Source organism: Lepus europaeus, chromosome 13 (genome assembly GCF_033115175.1).
Source record: "Lepus europaeus isolate LE1 chromosome 13, mLepTim1.pri, whole genome shotgun sequence".
Classification (NCBI taxonomy): Eukaryota; Metazoa; Chordata; class Mammalia; order Lagomorpha; family Leporidae; genus Lepus; species Lepus europaeus.
The window spans coordinates 23,690,404-23,714,899 of record NC_084839.1 but is presented as its reverse complement, the minus strand read 5'-3'; the positions used below and the strand labels follow the sequence as shown (position 1 = coordinate 23,714,899).

Below are 24,496 nucleotides of genomic sequence, written 5' to 3'. Positions count from 1 at the left end.
CAAGCGCAGGCCAAGGACTGAATGAAGTGAGGGCGGCCGGTGGCAGCCAGCACCAGAGCTCCCCCCCCGCCCCGAGGCGGGCCAGGGGAGCCCACCCACGAGGCAGCCCCCTGGCGAGACTGCCTGCACCTCACGTTCTCTCCCATCTGACAACCACGACCACTGTTAATTTTCCCGTTCATAACCGTGATGGCCTGAGACAGCGGGGATTAGTTTCCATGTCTAAAATTACGAGGTCTGCCACCTCGAGGCTGCTCCTGGAGAAGAACATGCCGGGGGCCTACGCTCCGTATCTCGGCCAGACGACACCTGGATTGTCCTAGGATTAACTTTGCCTCCTCTAAAGCTGGGTGACACGGTCCCTGGCTTAACTTCTCCGGGCCCAAGCTTGAGCCGAAAACCAAAGCTGCCCAGGCCTTTCCTTACTGTCTGTGACGTTTCCATCGGGAAAGAATGGATGAAATAACTGTTGTCATGACAACCACACACCGCCACTGCCGGCTGCCCACGAGCTAACGGGAACCTGCTCCTTACTCCTTGATTTTCAGAGGAGGAGGAACTGGCCTGAGGGTGATACGGTTGGCACAGCGGACGTTCTGATTCTGCGACGCTGCACCTGCCACCTCTCTGCGCCCCCTCTAACTTCTCCGTGCACCTTCCCTCCTGCCTGCATCCTCGTGGGGAGCCCAGGCTGTCTCAGCGGGGAGGATCCCAGGGAGAGCCCACTGAGGTCACGGCGTCGATGATCCCGACCCAGACCGCTGGGCTTCCCACTCCGGCTTCTGTCTCAGTCGGCCTGCAGCCTGGGAATTTGCGTTTCAAAGTTCCTCTTTCCACAAGTGAGGCTGAGGCTGCTGGTCTGGGGACCACACTAGGGAAACCAGCAATCTCGCTCAGAGGATGTGAGAACGGAACCCTTTAGGGGTGGCCTAGGAGAAACTACCTGTGTAAGGGCTCCACGCTTATAACACGCTTCCCCGCCCTCGGCACGGTGGAAAGCTACCGATGCTCTGTCCCAGTGCTCTGTGATGCCAGGGTTATATTTGGCACAGGCCAAAGCTAGAATCCTGGAGCCGCGTCTCTCCCCCACTCCTCCCATCAACATCGCATCCCCCTGAACCACACCCCGGATAAAGTGTGAGAACAGTGGCCTGGAGGCATAGTTTGCAGTGATGGTTATGGGAGACAAAACTCTACCTACGTCTCTGAAAGCTTCCAGCTGGGGGAGGCTCTGTGGCACCCCCACACCTTTCCTGCGCCCCTCGGGAGCCATCTGCACCTGAGCAATGAGCTGAGGTTTCAGCAAGCTCAGCCTGGCGGGCCGGAGAGCTGGGGGTCGGCGGCACTGGCCCAGCCGTCCGGGCCGGGGTCCCGGGAGCCAGGTGCGGAGGGGCCCCCAACGCGGGAGGGTGCACCGCGAGGCTGGTTTTGGATCCCGCTGTGGAGATCGGGCCACTTACCCTGTTGGCGATGGTGATGACACGGTGAGCAGCTTCCGCTTCCAGCTGTCAACATAGATAGGGAGAAACCAAGTGTCACCATCCGCTCCCGGCCAGCCCACCCCGGCCGAGGGACGTCCGACAAGAGCAGGAGGAGCCCTCTGGGCCCACGGGGGCTGCCTCGGGGGCAAGGGCTACGCAGGATCACCAAGCTTCACCCTCTGTGGCTCCCACGGAGGGAGAATCCTAGGACTCAGAACACTGGGACAGCCTCACGGGACGCTGTCAGAGCTCAGCAAAAGGCAACGAAATTAAGCTGATGAAAACCTGAGCCACGTCTTTCCCTGTTTTCTGGAACATTCTCTCTGCAGCCTCCCCGGCAATGCAGTACAGGAGTAATAATGACTGAATTCAGCTTGGAGCAGGCTCCCTCTGCACCTGGCACTTCTGACCCTGTTAGCCTGAGAGATCCTGGGGTGGGGTGCAGGCTCAGGTAGCTCCTGGTGGGCCGAGGGACTTGGATAGCTGGGGGGTGGAGGCTTGGCTAGCTCTGGGTGGGAGGGGCTCCGGTAGCTCCCCGTGGGAGCAGCTGTCTGTGCAATGCAGGATGTCGGGCAGCATCCCTGGCCTCAGCCCTGCACCTGCCAGTAGGCCGCCCCCCCCCCCCCCCAGCACTGGAACAACCCAAACTATCTCAGCATTGCCCACTGCCCCCTGGAGAGCAAAACCTGGCCTGCCACAGACAAAAAACCTTGCACTTCACCAACACGTGCGGCCGGGACTGTGAGGGACAAACCACGCCCTCTCCCTCATGTGACTTCAAAAGGAGACCGTGTCCTGCGTCCACTCCAGCCCAGCTTGGCCCTGTTCGCCCGGGGACACCCTCGTGGGTTTGTGGCGTTGAATCCACCGTGTCTTTCTCGACCAATTCTGAGGGCCCCAGCAGGACCTGTGGTCAAAGGCTCTCTGAAAGACAGGGCAGAACCCTGGCAGGAGGCAGGTGACGGTGCCGCCGTGAGACTTGTACCACACACCCGGGCCCCGGCCCCTGGCCCCTCGAGGCGGCCCCTGCCACCCTCAGGGGCATCCAGCCACCGCTCTGCATTTAAGACTTCGAGGGGGCCAGAGCAGGGGCATGGATGCGGCCTCTTGTCTCGGTGGGAAGGGTCCGAAGTATTCCGCAGGTGCCCAGAGAGACCTCACCCCAGAGTGCTGAGTCCCTGGCTCAGAGCTGGGGATGGGTTCTGGTATCCGAAGGCCCATTCTCTGTCTTTTGTCTTCCAGCTGGGTTTTGGGCTAAGCAATCGCTGGTTGCTGATCTTGTCTCCCCCAGATCTTTGAAATCAGAATCAAGTGGAGCCAGCCGGCTCACTAGGTTAATCCTCTGCCTGCGGTGCTGGCACTCCAGGTTCTAGCCCCGGTTGGGGCGCTGATTCTGTCCCGGTTGCCCCTCTTCCAGGCCAGCTCTCTGCTATGGCCCGGGAAGGCAGTGGAGGATGGCCCAAGTGTTTGGGCTCCTGCACCCGCATGGGAGACCAGGAGAAGCACCTGGCTCCTGGCTTCGGATCGGCGCAGCGCGCCAGCCATAGCGGCCATTGGGGGGTGAACCAAAGGAAGGAAGACCTTTCTCTCTGTCTGTCTCTCTCTCTCTGTCTAACTCTGCCTGTAAAAAAAAAAAAAAAAAAAGAATCAAGTGGAGCCGGTATGGTTCCCCCTTGCTGTCTCTTTCAAGCAAGCTCAAGGTCAAGTTGTCCTCGGCATGGAGGAAGCTTACATCCTGGATATCTCTTCTAAAAGTGTCTAAATTTGCATGACAAGGGCCAGCCCTGCACCATAGGGGTTAAGCTACTGCCTGCAGCACCGGCATCATATGGGCGCCAGTCATGTCCTGGCTGCTCCACTTCTGACCCAGCTCCCCGCTAATGCACCTGGAAAAGCAGTGGAGGATGGCCCAAGTGCTTGGGCCCCTGCACCCACGTGGGAAACCCAGAAGCAGCTCTTGGTTCTTGGCTTCGGACTGGCCCAGCTCCAGCCATCACAGCCATTTGGGGAGTGAACTAGCAGATGGACGATCTCTCTCTCTCTCTCTTTCTCTCTCTCGTAACTCTCTTTCAAATAAAATAAATAAATCTTTTAAAAAAAATCTGGAGACAGAAGTTGGTAAGGGATACAGGGCCTTTCTTACCTCCTCCGGACGGCTGATCTCGATTCCTTCTGGGCCTGTGATCCCCAGATCCAGGGCCTCCTTAGCACCCTGAGTAACAGCACGAGAAAGAGAACTGAGAGAAGTGCAGAGAAGAGCAGCTACCGAGCCCGCTTCAGCCACCTCCTCACTTCTGCAAGGCTCGGCTCCTGCGGAGCACAGAATAAACACGGGACGCCCCAGGCACTGAGGGTCTCCCGATTCTTCTATGTGACCGAACATATCTTCTCTTAAAACGCAGCTCAGTGATCAGCCACCAGATCTGGGACGCCAAAGGCAAGCACTCTGTATTGGCCTCAGAGTCGGGAAATGTGGACAAATCTGTAGCTCCTAGCGGCTGCCAGACCAGCCCCCAAGACCTAGGTGCATAAAAGGTTCAGCTCTCTTGGGACCAGTGCATGGATCCCTGTGACTTCTCAGCTCTTCTGCACAGCTACCGGACATGACACGCTGATCCTGATATTTATTCTGTGTGTCAAAACACATTAGAAAGACTGCTAAGAACTACTGCAAATTCTGCGGCCGTAGTGGAATTTAAATATCACACCGGGCACCATCTTCGGAAACCCGAGAAAGTGTTTGTGCTTGAAAGAGACCTTGCTTTTTCAGGACAGTGGGAGAGTCTGCATTTTCTGACCGAGACTTGTCACCAGGGGTGTTTACATCTCACACTTCATTTTAGCACTGGATACTGAGCCCTGTGAGATCAGTGACCGGGGAGGGGGAGAGGACCAGGAACGCCCCTGAGAACCGTCTCCACTGGTGCCCCCATCCGACACCCTCTACCGCAGGGACTTGCCTCGGCCACCAGTTCCCCGTTTTCAGCGTGGACCCGGGCAATGGCCCCAATGTCTTTGCACGCGTGTAGCACTTGGTACAGCTCGCTGTCCCGGAGCATGTACAAGTCCTTGTAGGTCATGAACATCTGGAAGGAGTTGACGCCCTTCTCTCTCACCAGGGTCTCCATTTCTGCTTTCACCTGGAGCGCGGGAGGCAAAGGCGACACCACGTGAGGTCGGACGTTCCAGAGGCTGACAGGCAGGCAGCATGGGCCCGCACGGAGGAGCCGTGGGGCCCACCCGGCTCGGTCTAGGCCCACCCACCCCTCACGGTGTCTCCCCTGTTCCCACTCCTGCAGTTGCTTCAAGCAAATGTACGCAGATCACTGACAACGGCCAGGCACGACGCAGTCGTAGGAACTCTCGCAAAGTGACGGCCATGCTTCACCTGTTATACACCCTCGTCCTGTGTTTCTACCTCCAAACCAACCTTCTAGGTAAATGCAGGAAGAGCGACTTTTCTTCCCACTGGCCTTTCTCCCAGCCCCCATAACAGAAGCAGAATGCCACAAAGACATCAATGCCAAGAACGCAGGGACCCAGGGAAAAGTGAATCCAGGAAGACAGCACAAGCATGCATAGTGTATTTGCACACAGTGGGATGCACCCCAAAGTTGTTTATGTTAGGGGGAAACGGAAGGACCGCCAGTCTACAGGGGAAAGCAACTTGAGGGTCATTGGCTGACAGCCGTGGGTGGCCAGGGCCTGGATGGTCATGGAGGACCCTGAGCCAGGTGGAGCTCACATCTAAGCCACAGTCACTATGGAAAAGGCAAGGGTGGAACAGGCTGGGAACAAAGAAGCAAACCCAATGGGGGTTGTTGGGGTTTCAGCTTCTTTTCTTGTCTGTTTTTAAAATCTGCAACCAGAAAAAGAATTACTATACAGAATTTAAAGGGGGTGGTGCTGTGGCTCAGCACGGTCGACTCCCAGTGCAAAGGTGATCTGACCCTGAGCAGTGCCTGAGCCCTGCTCGGCCACTAGGGGGAGTGCTCCCCACTGGGTGCTGGTGGAACCTGGTGTGACCATTGGGAGTCCCTAAGAGCTTGTGGTCAGAGCAAGGAGCCAGCGGGCTGCAGAACTGGCCTCTGTCTCCGTTTGGCGTGGTGCCTGCAGAACGGGCTCTCTAAGTTAAGCAAGACAGACCCCTCTGGAATCCTAAATGTTTCATCCTTTGGCATTTGGGGGAGTCAGGCTGGTGATGGAGAGCCGGAGACTCCCGCTGGCTCAGCCCAAAGGCCCCTCTGTCTTCAAGGCCACTGGGGCCTCCTCGTGGATCCCGCCGGCTGTTACCTTGGGCGCCCACCAGGTGATCCCCACGTGGAGGGCGTAGTCGCAGCAGACCTTGGGGTCGGCCAGGGCCCGGCACTTCTCATAGGCATCCACAAGGGAGGTGTCCTTGTCAGGCAGGACGTGGCCCATGACCATGGTGGTGCCTCCCACGAGCGCCGCCTGCAGGAGGGGAGAAGAGGCATTGGTCACAGCTCTGCCTGCAGCCACTGAAGTCGCCGACATGATGACACACAGAGACAGGCAGAGGCCACCTCGCGAGAGGCTGGGAGGACAAACCCGGCCATGTCTGGGAAGCCGTGCTGGGCTGGATGGGGGGGCACCGTAATGGTGGGGTCCCCCACACAAACCTCTTTCTCTTCTTGGGTCTCAGCTTTGGAAAAACCTCCATTTGTTACCACGCCTAAGCCAGTCCCTCTTTTCTCAATGGGAAGCCCTCCCTGCAAACGACTTTCAGTCATCTTATGTATATTGATGACATCATCAAATGTCTATACATAGTGTGGAAATAACAGGATATAAGTTCTGGACTCGGCTTGGCCTGGTCCAGCCCTGGCAGGTGTGGCCATCTGGGGAGTGAACCAGAGGATGGAAGATCTCTCTCTCTCTCTCTAACTCTGCCTTTCAAATAAATAAATCTTTTTAAAAAAGAAAATAATGATATGGATGGCATAATCAAATGTCTTAGCTATACACAGTTAACCATAATGCCTACAATATTAAATTGGATATATTATTTTATTGTCTCAAATATATGGAGTAATTTTTAAGGACATTTATTTATTTGAAAGGCAGAGTTAAAGAGAGGCAGAGGCAGAGAGAGAGCGAGAGGTCTTCCATCCACTGGTTCACTCCCCAATTGGCCGCAACGGCCGGAGCTGTGCTGATCTGAAGCCAGGAGCCAGGAGCTTCTTCCGGGTCTCCCATGCGGGTGCAGGGGCCCAAGCACTTGGGCCATCCTATACTGCTTTCCTAGCCATAGTAGAGAGCTGGATTGGAAATGGAGCAGCCAGGTCTTGAACCAGCACCCATATGGGATGCTGGCACTGCAGGAGGCTGCTTTATCTGCTACGCCATAGCACAGGCCCCATGGAGCAATTTTATTCAGATTTTTTGTATGCATATTCAATATCAAGTTCTTTGCCAAAAACTTTTTCAAGCACATTTTCACTTCCATCTTGTTTGAGACAGAGTAATTTATTAGATTCATGTGTGATTTATTATTGAAAAATGATCCCATAGCAATCTCTACCAGATATTATTCTGTTACAAAGAAATCATTAAAAAGTCTCTCTTGCAACTGTAAGTTGTATAGTAACAATATGAGAGTAATGATTAAATCTGGATTAAAGATCCCCATCTTGACTTTTTATTTCATAGGTGACTCCCAATATTAGCACTGCCCAAACACAGGCACTGGACATAGCCTAACGGTGCTTACATCGAAAAAGCCGGTAATCTTGACTTTTCCACCCAGCGAGCATATTCCCCGAGAAACTGAGGTCTGATTTCTTGCAAAGCTTAAAGCAACCAACAGAGGGAGGTAGCTCTGGGATACAACTGTGGGAAGCGGGCTGGAGGCGGTCGAGAGACAGAGGGAAGGGGAGCGCGCCGGGCAGATTGTAGCTTTACTCGCTGGCTCCTATTTCTGATTCTGCTAGAGGGTGCCAGGCTGACGCATTCTCCTAGCAGGTGGTTGTACTCGCTTTTATCCTGAAATGCATTTCTGGCTTGTGCACGTGTACCCGGGGGTGTCTGGCATATTGGGATTTTACACACTCGGTTGCTTTATTTTTCTGTGGTTCTAGATCATTTTCCTTTGCATCCCCCCCGCACATCTGCAGTCTCAGGAAGAAGATGGGGAACCTGCAAACAAATAGCACAGGCGACAGAGGAGCCGGGACTGCCTGGTGTTGTAGGATCCAGGGTAGGAGCAGAAACAAGCTAACGGGCAAACCTCTAAGTATTTAAGAGTTACAGAGCAAGCCAACGAAATCACATGGAATATATTCTGTCCTTCGCCTCGGACAAATCCATCTTCGTAATGACCAAGAAGAGGGCCAGGCTTGATTTTAGAATGCTGGGGCTCCTCACGGTCCCGCGCCAGCCCCTGCCTGCACCCTGCCTTTATCCTGCAGCCTGCAGGTCTGTGCTCCGCCCACCCTCTGCAGAACGCTGCCTGGGGGGCCGTGTGCACGGCCTGGTGGTGTGGTCCCCCAGCACAAAAGATCTGGGCTTGGCCGGCGCTGTGGCTTAACAGGCTAATCCTCCGCCTTGCGGCGCCGGCACACTGGGTTCTAGTCCCCACTGGGGCGCCGGATTCTGTCCCGGTTGCCCCTCTTCCAGGCCAGCTCTCTGCTGTGGCCCGGGAGTGCAGTGGAGGATGGCCCAAGTGCTTGGGCCCTGCACCTACATGGGGGACCAGGAGAAGCACCTGACTCCTGCCATTGGATCAGCGTGGTGCGCTACCGCGGCGGCCATTGGAGGGTGAACCAACGGCAAAAAGGAAGACCTTTCTCTCTGTCTCTCTCTCTCACTGTCCACTCTGCCTGTCAAAAAAAAAAAAAAAAAAAAAAAGATCTGGGCTTGTTTGCGTAGGCCCTGCTCTGGGCCAGTTGCCAAGGAACTCTAGGGACCCAGGGTGGTCGAAGGATCGGCCCCACGGGAGGCAGCAGGGTGCCGTGGGGTCCAGAGAGCAGGCCACAGACACCTCCTGCCTGGGTCTAGGGACAGGAACCAAAAAGAATTCTGGCAGGGGTCAGGCGCAGTGGTCATCACCACTTGCTCATGGTAATCACGGGGCCCCTCCATGCCCCACCTCCCTGGGAGGAACGGCTGGGGCAGCATCTCTAAGCTGGAATGATTCTTACTCTGGTCACAAGAACGTCACAGGAGCAGCAAACACCCCCTCCCCCCAAGCAGCTGCAGGCCCAGGAGCCCAGAGCAGACGCTGCACGTATGCACCCTGGTTTCTCCTCTTAGGTGGGATACACGTGGAGCTGGCTTTTTCAACACTTGCTGCTCCGACGCTCGGGATGAAAGGAGTGTGACAGCACAAATGTGACAGACCTGCAGAAGCCAGCGCCGCACGCGACCCCCGCTGGCTCCCGAGGCCCCAGAAGGGTTACGTTTAAGGGGGTGTGACGACTGTCGGGTGTTCACGGTTGCTCAGACCCAAAGCCGGGGCGGGTTGGGTAAGCTGCGCGGCTTTGACAGAAGTCCACAGAACGAGGCTGACCGAGACGGAAAAGGGTTATGCTGCACCGAGTGGGAAAGGCAGAATTCTAGACGTGTCTGAGCCGCTCAGAGCTGTGTGTGAGCGTGTAGATTGGCTGGGCTTTGAAAACCAGGAAAGCTGTGCAGATGCTCCCGCGCCTCTGGGTGCCGCTGGGAGAGCCAGCATTTGTGCACGCGGATCTGCTTGCTTGCATGTTCCAGTTAAAATTACCTCCCAGTGGTGCTAACGGTTTTGCCAAGCAGGCATAGCACCTGAATTCACAACTGGCTTTGGCTCCTGCCTCCAGCCAGCGCAGACCCTGGAGGCTGGCGGGAGACCTGCATTGCGTTCTGAGCTCTGAGCTTAGCCCGAGGACAGCCCTGGCCATCGCAGGCATCTGGGAAGTGAACCAGTGGATGGCAGCTCTCTCTCTCTCTCTCTCTCTTGCTCTCTCTCTGCTTCTCAAATAAAAAATATGTATATGTTCCATCTTTTTTTTTTTCTATTTTTTTTTTTTTTGACAGGCAGAGTGGACAGTGAGAGAGAGAGACAGAGAGAAAGGTCTTCCTTTTGCTGTTGGTTCACCCTCCAATGGCCGCTGCGGCCTGTGCTGTGGCCAGCGCACCGTGCTGATCCGAAGGCAGGAGCCAGGTGCTTCTCCTGGTCTCCCATGGGGTGCAGGGCCCAAGCAGGGCCCACAGCAGAGAGCTGGCCTGGAAGAGGGGCAACCGGGACAGAATCCGGCGCCCCGACCGGGACTAGAACCCGGTGTGCCGGCGCCGCAAGGCGGAGGATTAGCCTAGTGAGCCGCAGCGCCGGCTCACGTTCCATCTTTTACACTCTACCCAAGTACCAAAGACAAAGACCAGCTCAGCAGCTTCTCTCTTGCTTGGGACAACTTCCTTCCTTGCATGGGGACACAAGTGGCCACCCAAAAGAGGGGGCTCCCACATTTCATCAGGCGAGCCTCACGGGCGTGTGACCCGCACAACTGCACAAGGGCCCACTCTCGAACGGCCCCCTGCTTGGTTTAATGTTCTGTGGTCACTGTCTGGAAATTCTTAGCTTTAAAACCAAGAGTCTCACATTTTCTTTTGCAAACGGGCCTCATAAATGATGCAGTCATTCTTGCCTCAACTCCTCAGCTGTGCCGGCCCGGAGGAGAGGACCAGACGCTCAGCTTTGTGCTGCGCTGCACCGGAACTAACATGGCCAGGTCCCACTGGGGGCTAAGGACACACCACCATCGCTTCAGTCTCATCGGCTCTCCCATTCACCATGCATCAAATGCCTCATCTCTTGGAAGTAAACAGCTTCTTCTGGGGCCCGGCAGGGCTGCACAGCCACTCCCAGGGGCCACCCTCTCTGTGCCTCTGGCTACACACAGCTCGCAAGCCTCTCCCTGCGGCCTGGTGAGCTCACCTGCTGCCGACTGGTTTTCCCTAACTTGCACATCTGAGTTCAGTTGGCTCCTGCACTTCTGTTCCTCCCCGGTCCTCCCTTCCGGCTGCACCACCTGGGCACGGGCCTTCCCTTGCTCTCAGGCTCTGAAACTCACCTGCACGCTGCTGGCGTGTTCCGCAGGGGACAGGCAGCAGCCGACCCACAGTACACTTTACCCCACGCCGGATCTGCCTTGCATCAAAGCACATTAACACCATTCATGGAGATGAAACAGTACAGTGATGAGAGCCAGACTCTGAGGCAGGCAGATGGAGGTTCAAATCCCCACCCCGCCACTTCCTGGTTGCAAGACCCTGAGCAAGTCACCTACTTTTACCAATGGAGATGATGATAATTGGTGCCTCAGGGGTTACCATGAGGATACAACGAGATAAAGCACGTAAGGTCCCAGCTCATGCCTGCACACAGACGGAGCCCCATAGGTTGGATGATTGTCAGCAATGAGCACCATACACAGGCAGGCCAACGTGTGTACTGTGTGGCCCTGTTAAAGGCACTGAAGCTCCAGGAGAGGAGATGCCAGCCTCTCTTTGTGCACGGAGTCCAGGTGGCAAACAGGACAAGAAGGAAAGCTCATGGCGAGGGGAGGCGACTTCGGAATACTCGGACACTACCTGGCCGCACAGGACAGTATTCCACAATGGTGACGCACAGCAGAGGAAGGAGAGGCCCTGTTAGGACAGGAAGGCAGCGAGCTGGACAGGGCGAGGGCGGGGGCGGGGGGCATGGCCTGACCAGGCTGGGACACTCTAGGGTAGGAAGTGCTGTGGCAAAGACGGGGCACCGCTGGAGGACAGAGCATGGATCTGTCTGGCCACGGCCAACAGAGGCCTGATTGGGATCAAACTGGGTGGACCTTGATTAAGCTGGATTCCATCGGGTCAGCAAAGGTTGCCAACTCTTAAGTACGGAGGAGGCGGCATTGAGGACGCTTAGGGAGGGTGGGAATTAGGAACACAGGTACTAAGGCTGCACCCCCATCCCCGGACAGGTCTGAGGCCTAGGAAGGAAGGTGAGCAGCAGAGCTAGGATGGACTTCTGGTCAACCTCGGCTGTAAGCCAGGTGCAAATAGCGGGTCTGAGGGCAGAGGACAGGAGCTCACAAGGGCGTGACGCGTGAGCTCACAGCAGGGTCGGGATGATGATCTGGCTGTGGGGACACGGTGGAAGCGGCGTCTGCGAATGGAGCATCCTGGAAGAAGCAAGTGCTGACGACAGAAGCAGCCTCTTTCCACCTTTGAGGGTGCAGAAATAAATAACGTGGAAGGTTTTATGCTTGAGCTGCTAAAAAAAATACAAGGGTGTCTCAGAAAGATCAGGGGGGAATGGAATTAAATTCTAAGTTTACTTTGGTTAAAAAAATTTAAATCTATGAATAAATAGCTTTTTCTTAATCTAACATTTTCCACAAACTTCGCCCCTTCACAGTATCCAGAGAGGGGAGACCAATATTTAGGAGTTTTTAGCGATTTTGAGATAGAGCTGATTAAGGGGCGTTCTATTGGAGATACAGACTGAACACCAGTAACACCACTGAGCACCTGCTGTGTGCCTGCTTAATTCTCGCAGCAGCCCCACCACGTGGATGCCGTTTTTATTCCCATTACTCAGACAGGGAAACTGATGTTCGTCTCTGTCGGACTGGTGCAGGGGACATTCAAGCCTGGGGGTTCAGGGGGGAGACAATCAGGTGACAAGGCAAGCTGAGGGTGCAGGGGCCCTTGGTCCCAGACTTCTTAGCAAAGCGAGAGATCCCAGAGGGAAGGCTGTGGGGAGATCAAGAGCGCTGGTCTGAGCGAAATGAGGATTAGCAAAGCCTTGCGGGAAACACACTGGGCGTCAACAGGACACAGAGCGGGCTTGGCCGAAGCTAACATGCGTTTTAAGGGGCCAGTCCTGTGAGCAAGGCGCTGGGCCCAGGAAGCAGGCTGGGAGGTTTGAGGGGTTGGGACTCTGGGGCCAGCGCAGGTCCAGTTCAGACACAGAGGGGGAGGGGCCCCAGGCCAGTCTGGGCTTGGCTCAGAGTGACAACTGCATGCCTCAGTTTCCTAGAAATGCAATCAGTTCTTTGACGGTGCGAGGAGGCCGGAGGTGAGCAGGAGGAAGGAGCCTGAGCTTCGGAGCCTGGCAGACCTGGATGTGAGTTCTGGCTGCATCACCAAGGGGTCCGGAGTCCCAGCACTGGACGTGTTAAGAGTGGGCTCTGGGGGTCCCCAGAGCAGGTGCACAGAGGCGTGGGCGGACTGAGCAGATTTCCCAGGCAGGGAGAGTGAGGAGACCATGTGGGATAGGACTGGAGGGGCAGCCCGAAGCAGGGCATGGTCAAGGTGCAGGCCAGGTCGGGAAGATGGGGACTGGCCGAGAGGCAGGAGGAAGCTTGGGCGGGCAAGGGCTTATGGAGACCAGGCCGAGCCTTGTCCAAAAGCCCAGAAGCTTCCTGGGCCCCCCACAATCTTTACAAAGAGGCAGGCTACCACTGGAGGTGAAGACGCAGGCCCTCCCGGGAGAACCGGGTTGCTGCTGTGATGCTGAGGTCTCTGGCTCAGGAAGCAGATGCCACGGGCAGCCCGGCTACGAGCAGCAGTGCCCACTGCTGATTCCACGGGGGGAATCCCCGTTTCCCCTCCCGCTGGCCTCATCCCACCCAAGGCAGGCAGATGGCTGTGTGGGGTGGCCGGGTCCTGGGAGGCCGTGTGGGGGCTCCGTGTCCGCCTTCCCTTTTGCCACGAACGCCGGTACAGAGCAGAGCTGGCCGTGCCCAGGGCCGCGGGCAGGAGCACAGCCAGGGACTGGGAAGTTCACTGCAGAGGACCGCACGGGAGCGAAGCCTCCAACATCCGGGTTCTCACCCCAGAACGGGTGCAAGCAACAAGGGGTGCGCCCGACAGAAGCTTCGGGATGAAACCAGCCCCTCTGCCCGGGGGCAGGGGGCATTTGGTGAACCAGTTAAGAGGATACTTGGGCCGGCGCCGTGGCTTAACAGGCTAATCCTCCGCCTTGCGGCGCCGGCACACCAGGTTCTAGTCCCCATTGGGGCGCCGGATTCTGTCCCGGTTGCCCCTCTTCCAGGCCAGCTCTCTGCTATGGCCCGGGAGGGCAGTGGAGGATGGCCCAAGTGCTTGGGCCCTGCACCCACATGGGAGACCAGGAGAAGCACCTGGCTCCTGGCTTCAGATCAGCAGCAAAAAGGAAGACCTTTCTCTCTGTCTCTCTCTTACTATCCACTCTGCCTGTCCAAAAAAAATAAAATAAAAAAAGAGGATACTTGGATGCCTGCGCCCTGTATCAGTCCCCGGGTTCAAGTCCAGGCTCTGCTTCGGGTCCAGCTTCCTGGCAGTGTGCACCCTGGGAGGCAGCAGGTGATGGCTCGAACCCAGTTTCCCTGCCACCCATGTGGGAAACCCGGATGGAGCTCCTGGTTCCTGGCCTAGGCCTGACCCATCCCCAGCTGTTTTGGGTATTTGCAGAGCAAAGTGGCAGCTGGGAGAGCTCGCCCTGCTCTCTCTCCTCCCACCTTCCTCTGGCTTTCAAACAAGATAAAAACGTAACAAAATTTTGCAAAACACAAAGGAAAGAAACCAGATGCAGAGAGATTCTTGACAGCCACATCTGCTGGAGGCGCTGGCCCTCCGCGTGCGGAGCGCCCCATAGCCGGCCACGGTGACAAAGCGCGTCCCTCGTCGGCCGGCACACGCGGCCATCACCCCTGTGTCTGAAGCCGGCCAGGGCTGTGCCCCAGGTGTTTTCACTGCACTCTCCCCGCCCCCACCCCTCACTCTCCTGTGACACTGAGAGTACGTGTGACACTGCTGGTACCCTAACTAAGCGCAGAAGTCCCCAGCCTGGGGCGCTCCCAGGGAGTGGCCTTAACCCATGGACCACGGACCCATGAGTCACTGGGAGCGCCGGTCAGGGGGAGAAACACAGAGGCACGCCTGGTTTTTAAGGGAGACGTGATGCAGGCTGCCACGATCGAGACGTGCATGGAAACCCTGGGATGAGCTGGGCTGGCTCTGACGTGGCAGGCCAGCAAGGTCAGCGAGGGCGGGCTGTCTGCCAGCGAAGTGCGGCTTCACCCTCAGCATCATCAGTCCCCTGTAGCAGTAGCTCCTGCGTTCAAGTCACTTTCAGGAAGAGAATGAGTGTTTGTGACGGCAGACTACGTGCAATGTTCCTAGCACTTATTATTTGGTCCTTAAAATGACTTTGCAATTAAAAATGGGGCCTTGAACAGATTTTCACAGACCTGTGTCCAGAGCAGTCCTAACAGCCAAGAGGCAGAAACAGCCCAAGTGCCCACCGCTGGAGGAAAGGCTAAGCAAAGTGTGGTATGCACGTAGATGGAATATTACCCAGCTGTTGCAAGGAGGGCCATCTGACACACGCCTTACAGCCGTTAGGTTAAGTGAAGCAGCCGGTCACAAAGGACAACAAGTACTGTGCAAGAGTACTTTAAAAGGTTCATGGGAAAGTGGAATTAAAATTTGGGGGCTGGTGCTATGGCGTAGCCGGTAAAGCCGCTGCCTGAGACACCAGCATCCCGTATGGGCACTGGTTCAAGTCCCGGCTGCTCCACTTCAGATCCAGCTCCTCGCTAATGGCCTGGGAAAAGCAGCGGAAGGTGGCCCAAGTGCTTGAGTCCCTGCATTCATGTGGGAGACCTGGGTGAAGCTCCTGGCTCCTGCTTGGTCCAGCACTGCCCATTGTGGCCATCTGGGGAGTGAACCAGCAAATGGAAGATTCTCTCCCTCTCTTTTTATAACTCTTTCAAATACACAAATAAATCTTAAGGAAGAAGATGTGGGGCTGGCATTCCATACAGGAGTGCTGGTTCGCGTTCTGGCTGCTCCACTTCCCACCTAGCTCCCCGCCCAGACCTGGCCATTGTGGTTATTTAGGGAGTGAATGAGTGGATGGAAGTTCTTTCTCTCTCTCTCTTTCTCACTGTATCTTTCAAATAAATTTTAAAAATATTTTTAAAATTTATTTGAAAGGCACAGTTACAGAGAGAGAGAGAGAGAGAGAGAGAGAGAGAGACGTCTTCCACCCACTGATTCACTCCCCAAATGGTTGCAATGGCCTGGCCTGGGCCAGACAGAAGCCAGGAGCCAGAAGCTTTTTCTGGGTCTCCCACATGGGTTCAGGAGCCCAAGCACTCGGGCCATCTTCTGCTGCTTTCCCAGGTACATTAGCAGGGAGCCGGATTGGAAGTAGAGGAGCCAGGTCTTGAACCGTGCCCATATGGGATGTTGGCATCGCAGGCAGCAGCTTTACCTGAAACGCCACAGGGCCAGCCCCTCAAATAAACCTTAAAAAAAAAAAAAGATATCATGCATTTTCCATTAACTTTCTGAAGACCTCACGACATAGGATTTCTCTTATAGGAGTTACCTAACAGAAATCGAATTCACAGGGACAGGAAATAGAACACGGCTGTGACAGTGGAGGAGTTGGTATTTAATGGGTAATGAGTTCCAGCTGGGTAAGGTGACCAAGTTGTGCAGGTGGACAGTGGTGGCGTCACCTTAATCCCTGGGATCTGCACACTTGCGAACGGTAAGCTTTATGTTTTGGATATTTTACCCCAACAGAAAAATTGTAAAAAGAAAGACTCTGTAGGGTAGGGGTCGCTCTTCTCATTCTACACATGCGACAACCCAGGCTCAGAGAAAAATCGCACAGCCAAGACTGGGCCAGGGGCCACTGGACCCCAGGAGCCCCAGGTTTCTGACACAGGAGGCTGCCCTGGCCGGAGCTCTGTCACAGCACAGAGAGAAGCCAAGAGAAATCAGATCTCAGTGCAGTGTGGACACGGAGCGGTGGGCCTGGCTGGGGAGACCAGAGCCAGGGACCAAAGTGATGTAACTAGGAGCTGGGGGCTCCCCTCTAGTCCAGAGCCACCACCTTCACTGCCTCGCATCCAATTTAAATTCATTGTGCTTAGTACAAAAGCCACAGCCCCCGCCGGCTGTCTCCCGACATGTGGTTGCCATGGAGACGGGGGCTGAGCCTCCAAGAGAGCGATGTGGCTGAGGGGACCGCAGCCAGCTCTGGGAGGCCACGGGGGCCTTTGTCACTGGCCTCCTTGGCAAGGCCCCTCTGCTCCCCCCGTGGGGAAGTGTCCAGGCCAGCGGGCCACAGGGATGTTTCTTAAAAGCCCTGGCTGCCCCCAGGAGCCGAGAGGAGGGATTCATCCACAACCTGGGACAAAGCCACGGAACCCACGACTGCATCCCCGTGGCACAGCCCAGCGTGGCAAGGCCATGGAGCTGGTAGGGCGGCTGCCCGGAGGCCTCCCTGGGAACACAGTACTGAGGAGTGGAGGCTGCCGGGCCACAGGCAGCACACACCCTGGCCTGCGACCCCAGGGCCCTTCCCAGATCACAAGTGACTCCCCACTGGCGGATGGAGGTGTGCTCAGACAGGTGCACGCTGTCGGAAGAAGTGGGGGTGGGGTCTGTAGACAGCCAGGTGCTGTCTGTCCCCTGCCAGATCTGGGACCCGAGGGCCATCAGTGGCAGAACAAGCCCCATTCTGAATGCTCTGTTTTCCATGGCAGGAAAAGCACTCTCGGAGGGCCATTGAGTCCTAGAATGTGCTAGAACGTGCAAAAGGAGAGTCCTGGCACTGAAGCCGGAAGGGAGAAGCCGCAGGTCTGACCTGGTGGGAACAACGCAGGCCACAGCGTGGGAGCCCGAGACAGCGGAGAGGGGAGGCTGGTGAAGGCTCAGTGGTTAGAATTTCACTCCGGGCCAAGTTTCACCCCAGTCTAGTCTGCTCAGGACTCCCAGCCCACCCGATTCTCCGCTGACTGCAAGGTTAGGCAGGGGTGGGCGTTGTGGTGCATGGGGTTAAGCTAGGCCTTGCAATGCCTGCATCCTGCACCAGAGTGCGGGTAGGAGTCCTAGTTTCTCTGCTTCTGATCCAGTGTCCTGCTGAGGCGTCCTGGAAGGCAGAGAGGATGGCTCAGATGCTCCGGCCCCTGTCAGCCACGTGGGAGACCCAGATGGAGCTCCTGCATCCAGGCCAGTCCTGGCTGTCGTAGGCATTTAGGGGGTGGGCCAGTGGAGGGGGGGTCCCTCTGTCTTTTTCTGTTACTCTGCCTTTCAATAGATGAAATTTTTAAAAATAAGTGCAGGGCTGGCCCTGTGGCGTAGTGGGCTAAGCCTCTGCCTGTGGTCCTGGCATCCCATACGGGCACCGGTTCATGTCCTGGCTGCTCTTTTTCTGATCCAGCTCTCTGCTTATGGCCCAGGAAAGCAGTGGGAGATGACCTAAGTGCTTGGGCCCCTGCACCCACAAGAGACTGGGACGGGGCTTCTGGCTCCCGGCTTCAGATTGGCCCAGCTTCGGCCATTGCAGCCATTTGGGGAGTGAACCAGTGGATAGAAGACCTCTCTCTGTCTCTCCCTCTGTCTGTAACTCTGCCTCTCAAAAAAACAAATACAGTGTTAAAAAAATAAATGCAAGGCAGCGAGTGAGCAGAATGGACTTTATCCACAGACCCCTATGTCAGTACTTACAATATGTCATAGATATTTTTCCTTTAAATAACTGGAGAGAGTTTTACAGAAAATTCTAACCCTTAGCTAATAGGAAGGGGCCACTCCAAGGACAGGGAATGTGTATCCAGCACTTGGTTAACACCCTGGGTGCACAGCTCCCTATGTCTGTCCTGTCCTAATGACGTTTGCCTCCAAGGACATAAGATAACCAAAATAACTATGAAAAAGAACAGTGAGGCTGGAGGTCTTGTACTGCCGCTTCCTAACTTACTGGGAAACTACAACCATCAGGAGAGCAAAGTACAGATGTAGAGATTGACAAATAGATCAAAAGAACAAACAGAAAAGAGTCCAGAAATAGACCTGCACAGGCACGGCCAACTTTTTTTTCTTTTATTTTTAAAGATTTATTTATTTATTTGGAAGTCAGAGTTACACAGAGAGAGGAGAGGCAGAGAGAGAGAGAGAGAGAGAGAGAAAGGTCTCCATCCACTGGTTCACTCCCTAATTGGCCGAAATGGCCGGAGCTGCGCCGATCTGAAGCCAGGAGCCTCTTCCGGGTCTCCCATGTGGGTGCAGGGACCCAAGCACTTGGACCATCTTCTACTGCTTTCCCAGGCCATAGCAGAGAGCTGGATCGGAAGTGGAGCAGCTGAGACTCAAACTGGCGCCCATATGGGATGCCAGCACTGCAGGCGGTGGCTTTACCCGCTACACCACAGCGCCGGCCCCAAGCCAACTGGTTTTGACAGGAGATAATCTTTTCCACAAATGGTGTTGGAACAGTTGGTTATGTGCTATAGAATAGCTATATGTGAAAACATTGAACATCAATCCTTACCACGTACCTTATATAAAAATTGACTTAATACGGATCATAAATCTAATTGGTAAGAGCTAAAATTCCTTTTTTAAAAAAGTTATTTATTTTGAAAGTCAGAGTTACAGAGAGAAAGAGAGGCAGAGACAGAGAGAAAGAAAGAGATCCATCTTCTATCTGCTGGTTCACTTCCCAGATGGCCACAATGGCCAGGACTGCACCAGGCCAAAGCCAGGAGCCAGGAGCTTCTTACAGGTCTCCCAAGTGGTGGCAGAGGCCGGAACACTCGGGCCATCTTCTGCTGCTTTCCACGCCTTTAGCAGAGAACTGGATTGGAAATGGAGCTGCTGAGACATGAACCAATGCCCAGGCAGGCGGCAGCTCTACTGGTTATGCCACAATGCTGGCCCCAGAGCTAAAATTCTTTTTTTTTTTTTTTAAGGGAAAGGGTTTATTGGGGGCAAACAGACAGACTGGAGGGAAGGGGCGAAGAAGGAAAAAAGGGAGAAGGAGAGCGTAAGAGGTCAGAAGACAGAGAGAAAAAGTGAGAGAGGAGAGAGGAGAAAGGATGGAGAGAGAGAGAGAGAGAGAGAGAGAGAGCCTAAAATTCTGGAGAAATCTTAGTGCTCTTCAATTTTGCAAAAACAAAAACAAAAAACCACCAAGATTTACTTTATCCTTTATTTGAAAGGCAGAGTTAGAGAGCGACAGAGACAGAGGTCTTCCATCTGCTCGTTCACTCCCCAGATGGCAGCAATGGCCCGGGCTGCACTGATCAGAAACCAGGAGCCAGGAGCTTCATCCGGGTCTGCCACGTGGGTGCAGGGGCCCAAGGACTTGAGCCACCTTCTGCTGCTTTCCCATGCACATTAGCAGGGATCTGGACCAGAAGTGGAGCAGCCGGGACTCCAACTGGCAACCATATGGGATGCCGGCACTGCAGATAGAGCTTAACCTACTACACCACAGTGCTGGCGAGTGCTTGAGTCCCTGCCACCCACATGGGAGACCCGGCTGGAGTTCCAGGCTCTTGGCTTCAGCCTGGCCCAGCCTGGCTGTTGTGAGTTATTCGCGGAGTGAGCCTGAGAATGGAAGATCTTGTCCTGTCTCTCCCTCTCTCTCTGTTACTCTGCTTTTCAAATAAAAATAAACAAAACTTTAAAATATGCAGGTTTTGGCCGGCGCCGTGGCTTAACAGGCTAATCCTCTGCCTTGCAGCGCCGGCACACCGGGTTCTAGTCCCGGTGGGGGCCCCGATTCTGTCCTGGTTGCCCCTCTTCCAGGCCAGCTCTCTGCTGTGGCCCGGGAGTGCAGTGGAGGATGGCCCAAGTGCTTGGGCCCTGCACCCCATGGAAGACCAGGAGAAGCACCTGGGTCCTGGCTTCGGATCAGCGAGATGTGCCGGCCGCAGCAGCCATTGGAGGGTGAACCAACGGCAAAAAGGAAGACCTTTCTCTCTCTCACTGTCCACTCTGCCTGTCAAAAAAAATAAATAAATAAATAAATAAATAAAATAAAATATGCAGGTTTTTTTTTTTTTTAAAGAGGGAGACATTGTAAAAATGTCATTCACTGGCTGGCGCCGTGGCTCACTAGGCTAATCCTCCGCCTGCGGCGCCGGATTCTGTCCTGGTTGCCCCTCTTCCAGGCCAGCTCTTTGCTATGGTCCGGGAAGGCAGTGGAGGATGGCCCAAGTGCTTGGGCCCTGCACCTACATGGGAGACCAGGAGAAGCACCTGGCTCCTGCCTTCGGATCAGCGCGGTGCGCCAGCCGCGGCGGCCATTGGAGGGTGAACCAATGGCAAAGGAAGTCCTTTCTCTCTGTCTCTCTCTCTCACTGTCCACTCTGCCTGTCAAAAAAAAATGTCATTCACATGTGACAGGTGTCACTGGGGAATGCAGGGAGCTCATGCCAGTTTTCTCCATCCTCCTTTTCTACACTCTAGATGACAGAACACGGCGAAGCTTCTCGTACTGAGTATTTCCAAGATGTCCGGGCTCAGCCACAGAGGGTGCGTCTGTTTCTATTCAGAACCACAGCTTTTAAAATGCAAGGACTCCCTGCATGGAAAAATTCTTTGCCAACACTCTATTCTAGGAACTGAGCAGCTTCTGGTCACTAGAGCAGTTTTTTTTTTTTTTTTTTTGGACAGGCAGAGTGGATAGTGAGAGAGAGAGACAGAGAGAAAGGTCTTCCTTTTTGCCGTTGGTTCACCCTCCAATGGCCGCTGCGGCCGGCACATCTCGCTGATCCGAAGCCGGGAGCCAGGTGCTTCTCCTGGTCTCCCATGTGGGTGCAGGGCCCAAGCACTTGGGCCATCCTCCACTGCACTCCCGGGCCACAGCAGAGAGCTGGCCTGGAAGAGGAGCAACCGGGACAGAATCCACCGCCCCGACCGGGACTAGAACCCGGTGTGCCGGCGCTGCAGGCGGAGGATTAGCCATTGAGCAGCGGCGCCGGCCACAGAGCGGTTCTATTAGTAAGAGCTGGACACATTCATGCTTGTTTTCAGGAGGCGGGGCCTGCTCCGGGTTGGCCTGCCGGAGGTGGCCTGTCGCCTGCAGGGTCTTGAGAAGCAAGAGCGCTGGTCCGAGGCAGAACACCCTGACACGGCTGCCAGGGGCCCGCCGAGTCCCTAGCAGGCTAGTTCTGCGTCTAAGAAAAAGAGGGAATTCTCTCGAATTCATCACCATCACCATTCCGCTCTGTCTGAATGTAGAACACGCACAAACGGACAGTGGAAATGGAATCCAGGGTCTCAGTGCCCACCTGCGGCCCAAGAGCCGATGTGCTTGCTCACGGGGAAGCTGAACAAACGAGGTTCCAAAGGGCTGCTCTGCCATCACCACCGACTACTCATTTGACACTCAGCGCTTAATAGGCCGGCGCCGAGTACAGGCAGGAGCTCAACTAGCGCCCCCGCGTGGTTACAACCTTCATGTCCCAGATGAGGAAATCCAGCGACAGAGCCGAGTGCCAGGCTCCTGCAGGTGGAGTGGCAGCCCAGGGCCAGTCTGTGCTCCCCACCGACACGCTGTGCTGGCATCACCCACCGCTGGATGCCCCACATGCTCAGAGCTGTGTGACACCCATGGGAGTCACGGGTTAAAGACCCATGGTGCTCTCTGCCCCTCTGAATCCCCAGTCCGCAGAGACAGGCCTAACACAGGCGACAGCTGGAAAGCCCCAGGGAGACAAATGACTTCCGCTGCTAGGGAGAAGAAAGCGGGGTCCTGCCATGGAAGGTTCTGGGGCACGGGTGACATGAAAGAGGTGGCCTGGAAGGCAGGGCCCTGTGCACTGGGGTGGGGTGGGGGGCAGCAGGGAGCCTGGGATGTTTGGGGCTGGGGGTGGGGGAGGGGTGCTGGGAAAGCTGTCTTCCCGTGTAGGCTGGGGAGAAGCCTGGGGAGAAGCAGGCCACCAGGACTGGGTGGGGCCAAGGTGAGATCAGTGCTGGCTCAGGGTGAGGCTCCAGAAATTCAAAGCTGACATCTGAAACAACAGGGAGCGCACGCAGGTTCTGAAGCCGGGACATGCAAGACACAGACGGAACGAGCTGCAGGGGAAGGGTGCTCCAGGTGATTTCTGATTTTAACAATGTGGATGTGGGGGCCAGCGCTGTGGCGCAGCAGGTTACCGCCCTGGCCTGAAGCCCAGCATCCCATATAGGCGCTGGTTTGAACCCGGCTGCTCCTCTTCCGATCCAGCTCTCTGCTATGGCCTGGGAAAACAGTAGAAGACGGCCCAAGTCCCTGGGCCCCTGCACCCGTGTGGGAGACCAGGAAGAAGCTCCTGCCTTCTGGCTTCAGATCAGTGCAGCTCCAGCCGTTGCGGCCATCTAGGGAGTGAACCATTGGATGGAAGACCTCTCTCTCTCTCTTTCTCTCTCTCTTTCTCTGCCTCTCCTCTCTCTGTGTAACTCTGACTTTCAAATAAATAAATCTTTAAAAAAAATGTGGATGTGGAGCCTCAGAAGGTTTATGTAACTTCAGCCCGGTAGGTACAGGACAGCCACGCTTTGCACGTGACACCCCCACCCGGGGAGGTAGGATTCTGAGATGACCCCCAGTGAGGCATCCCCTTGTAGGATCCCTTCCCGCTAGCTGTGGGAGGAGCCCGGGCAGGAAGAGGGGAAGCCAAGCCCAGGTGCTCCACAGCAGTTTCCAGCACAAAATCCTCACCTGGCCTGAGCTGATCAGGTGAGCTCAAGAAGGGGACGTAGCTCTTCCTGGTGAGAGTCCAGCCAGAGACTGGAGAGGGTTTGAGGGCAGAGTCCCCGTGGCTGGCTCGGCAGCTGGAGGTGGGCACACGCCAGGCGCACTGGCCGCCAGCCGAGCGTGGCCTAGGCTGAGTGTCAGCTGGGGACCCTGGCCCTTGAACTGCAAGAAACAGTTCTGGGCAGAGATCCCGGGCTGCCTGCCCACACCTGGACACAGGACCTAGTCACGCTCTGCCCGGACCCCCGGCCTACAGACCAGGGGCTAAGAATTGAGCGCTGATTAAAACTGCTAAGTTTGCAGCAACTGGTGACTAGTGACAGCAGAAAACGAACACAAAACTCTTCAGAAAGTGGAGGGGCGAGTGTTTGGCACAATGGTTATGATGCTGCTTGGAACGCCTGCGTCCCATACTGGAGTACCTGGGTTTGAATCCCGGCTCCTCCACTTCCAATCCTGCACCGTGCTAATACGCACCCTGGGGGGCAGCCGTGACGACTCAAGTGCTGAGTTCCTGCCACTCATGTGGGAGACCCAGACTGAGTTTACAGCTCCTGGCTTCGGTCTGGCCCAGGCCTGGCTGTTGCAGGTATTTGGAGAGATAACCAGCGAATGGAAGATCTTTCTCTGTCTCTCGCTGTCTTTCACATAAATAAAAGAAAATAAATTAAAAAAAATTTTTGTTAGTGGAAAAATAGAATTTAAATATAAGTTTATTTTGGTGCAAAATTTGTGTTTATTTGTAATCAGAGTTACAGAGAGAAGGGGAGAGAGAGAGAGAATTTTCCATCTGCCGGATCACTCCCCAAATGGCTGTAATTTGCTGAGGCTAGGCTAGGCCAAAGCCGGGAGCCAGGACCTCCATTTGGGTCTCGCATGCGGGTGCAGGGGCTCAAGCACTTGGGCCACCTTCCACTACTTTTCCAGGAGCGTTAGCAAGGAGCTGGATCAGCAGTGGAGCAGCTGGGACTCCAACCAGCACCCATATGGGATGCTGGCATTGTGGGCAGCGGCCTAACCAGCTACGTCACAACACTCGTCCCTTTGAGCTGGTATTTTTTTCTCCCATTTATTTAAAGGGTAGAGAGACACAGCCATACAGAGAAATATTCCATCAACCGTTTCACTCCCTAAATGTCTGCAACAGCTGGGGCTGGGACAGGTTGAAGCCAGAAGCCTGAAGCTGCGTTTGGGCCTCTACGTGGGCAGTAAGGACCCAAGCACTTTAGCCGTCACCATGCCTCTCAAGGCATGCACACTAGCGGAACTGGAACAGGCGTGGAGCTGGGCCTGGAAGCCAGGCACTCCGACAGGGGGCACCGGCACCCCACGCTGTGTCTTAACCACATGCCTGGCACAAATGGCATTTGTGCACCTTAACCAAATGCCTGGCCCCCCACAAACTGCAGGCCTCTCGTGCACCCTCAGGAAGCTGCCGAGGTGCAGCCAGCTGCGGATGGGCGGTGACATCCTAGGCACTCGGGGCTCTTCAGTGGGACTG

General features: G+C 55.5%; 1 protein-coding gene across 1 annotated transcript in view; it reads right to left on the bottom strand.

The window, feature by feature from the left end:
- Positions 1-24,496, bottom strand: part of DPYSL5 (dihydropyrimidinase like 5) — a 44,764-nt gene that overhangs the window by 12,057 nt on the left and 8,211 nt on the right. Inside the window, exons 2-5 of the mRNA XM_062210163.1 lie at positions 5,775-5,933; positions 4,442-4,621; positions 3,625-3,693; positions 1,461-1,505 (exon numbers count right to left, since the gene is read on the bottom strand). Of these exons, the coding sequence (XP_062066147.1) occupies positions 1,461-1,505; positions 3,625-3,693; positions 4,442-4,621; positions 5,775-5,933 (453 nt within the window). The remainder of the gene's footprint in view (positions 1-1,460; positions 1,506-3,624; positions 3,694-4,441; positions 4,622-5,774; positions 5,934-24,496) is intronic.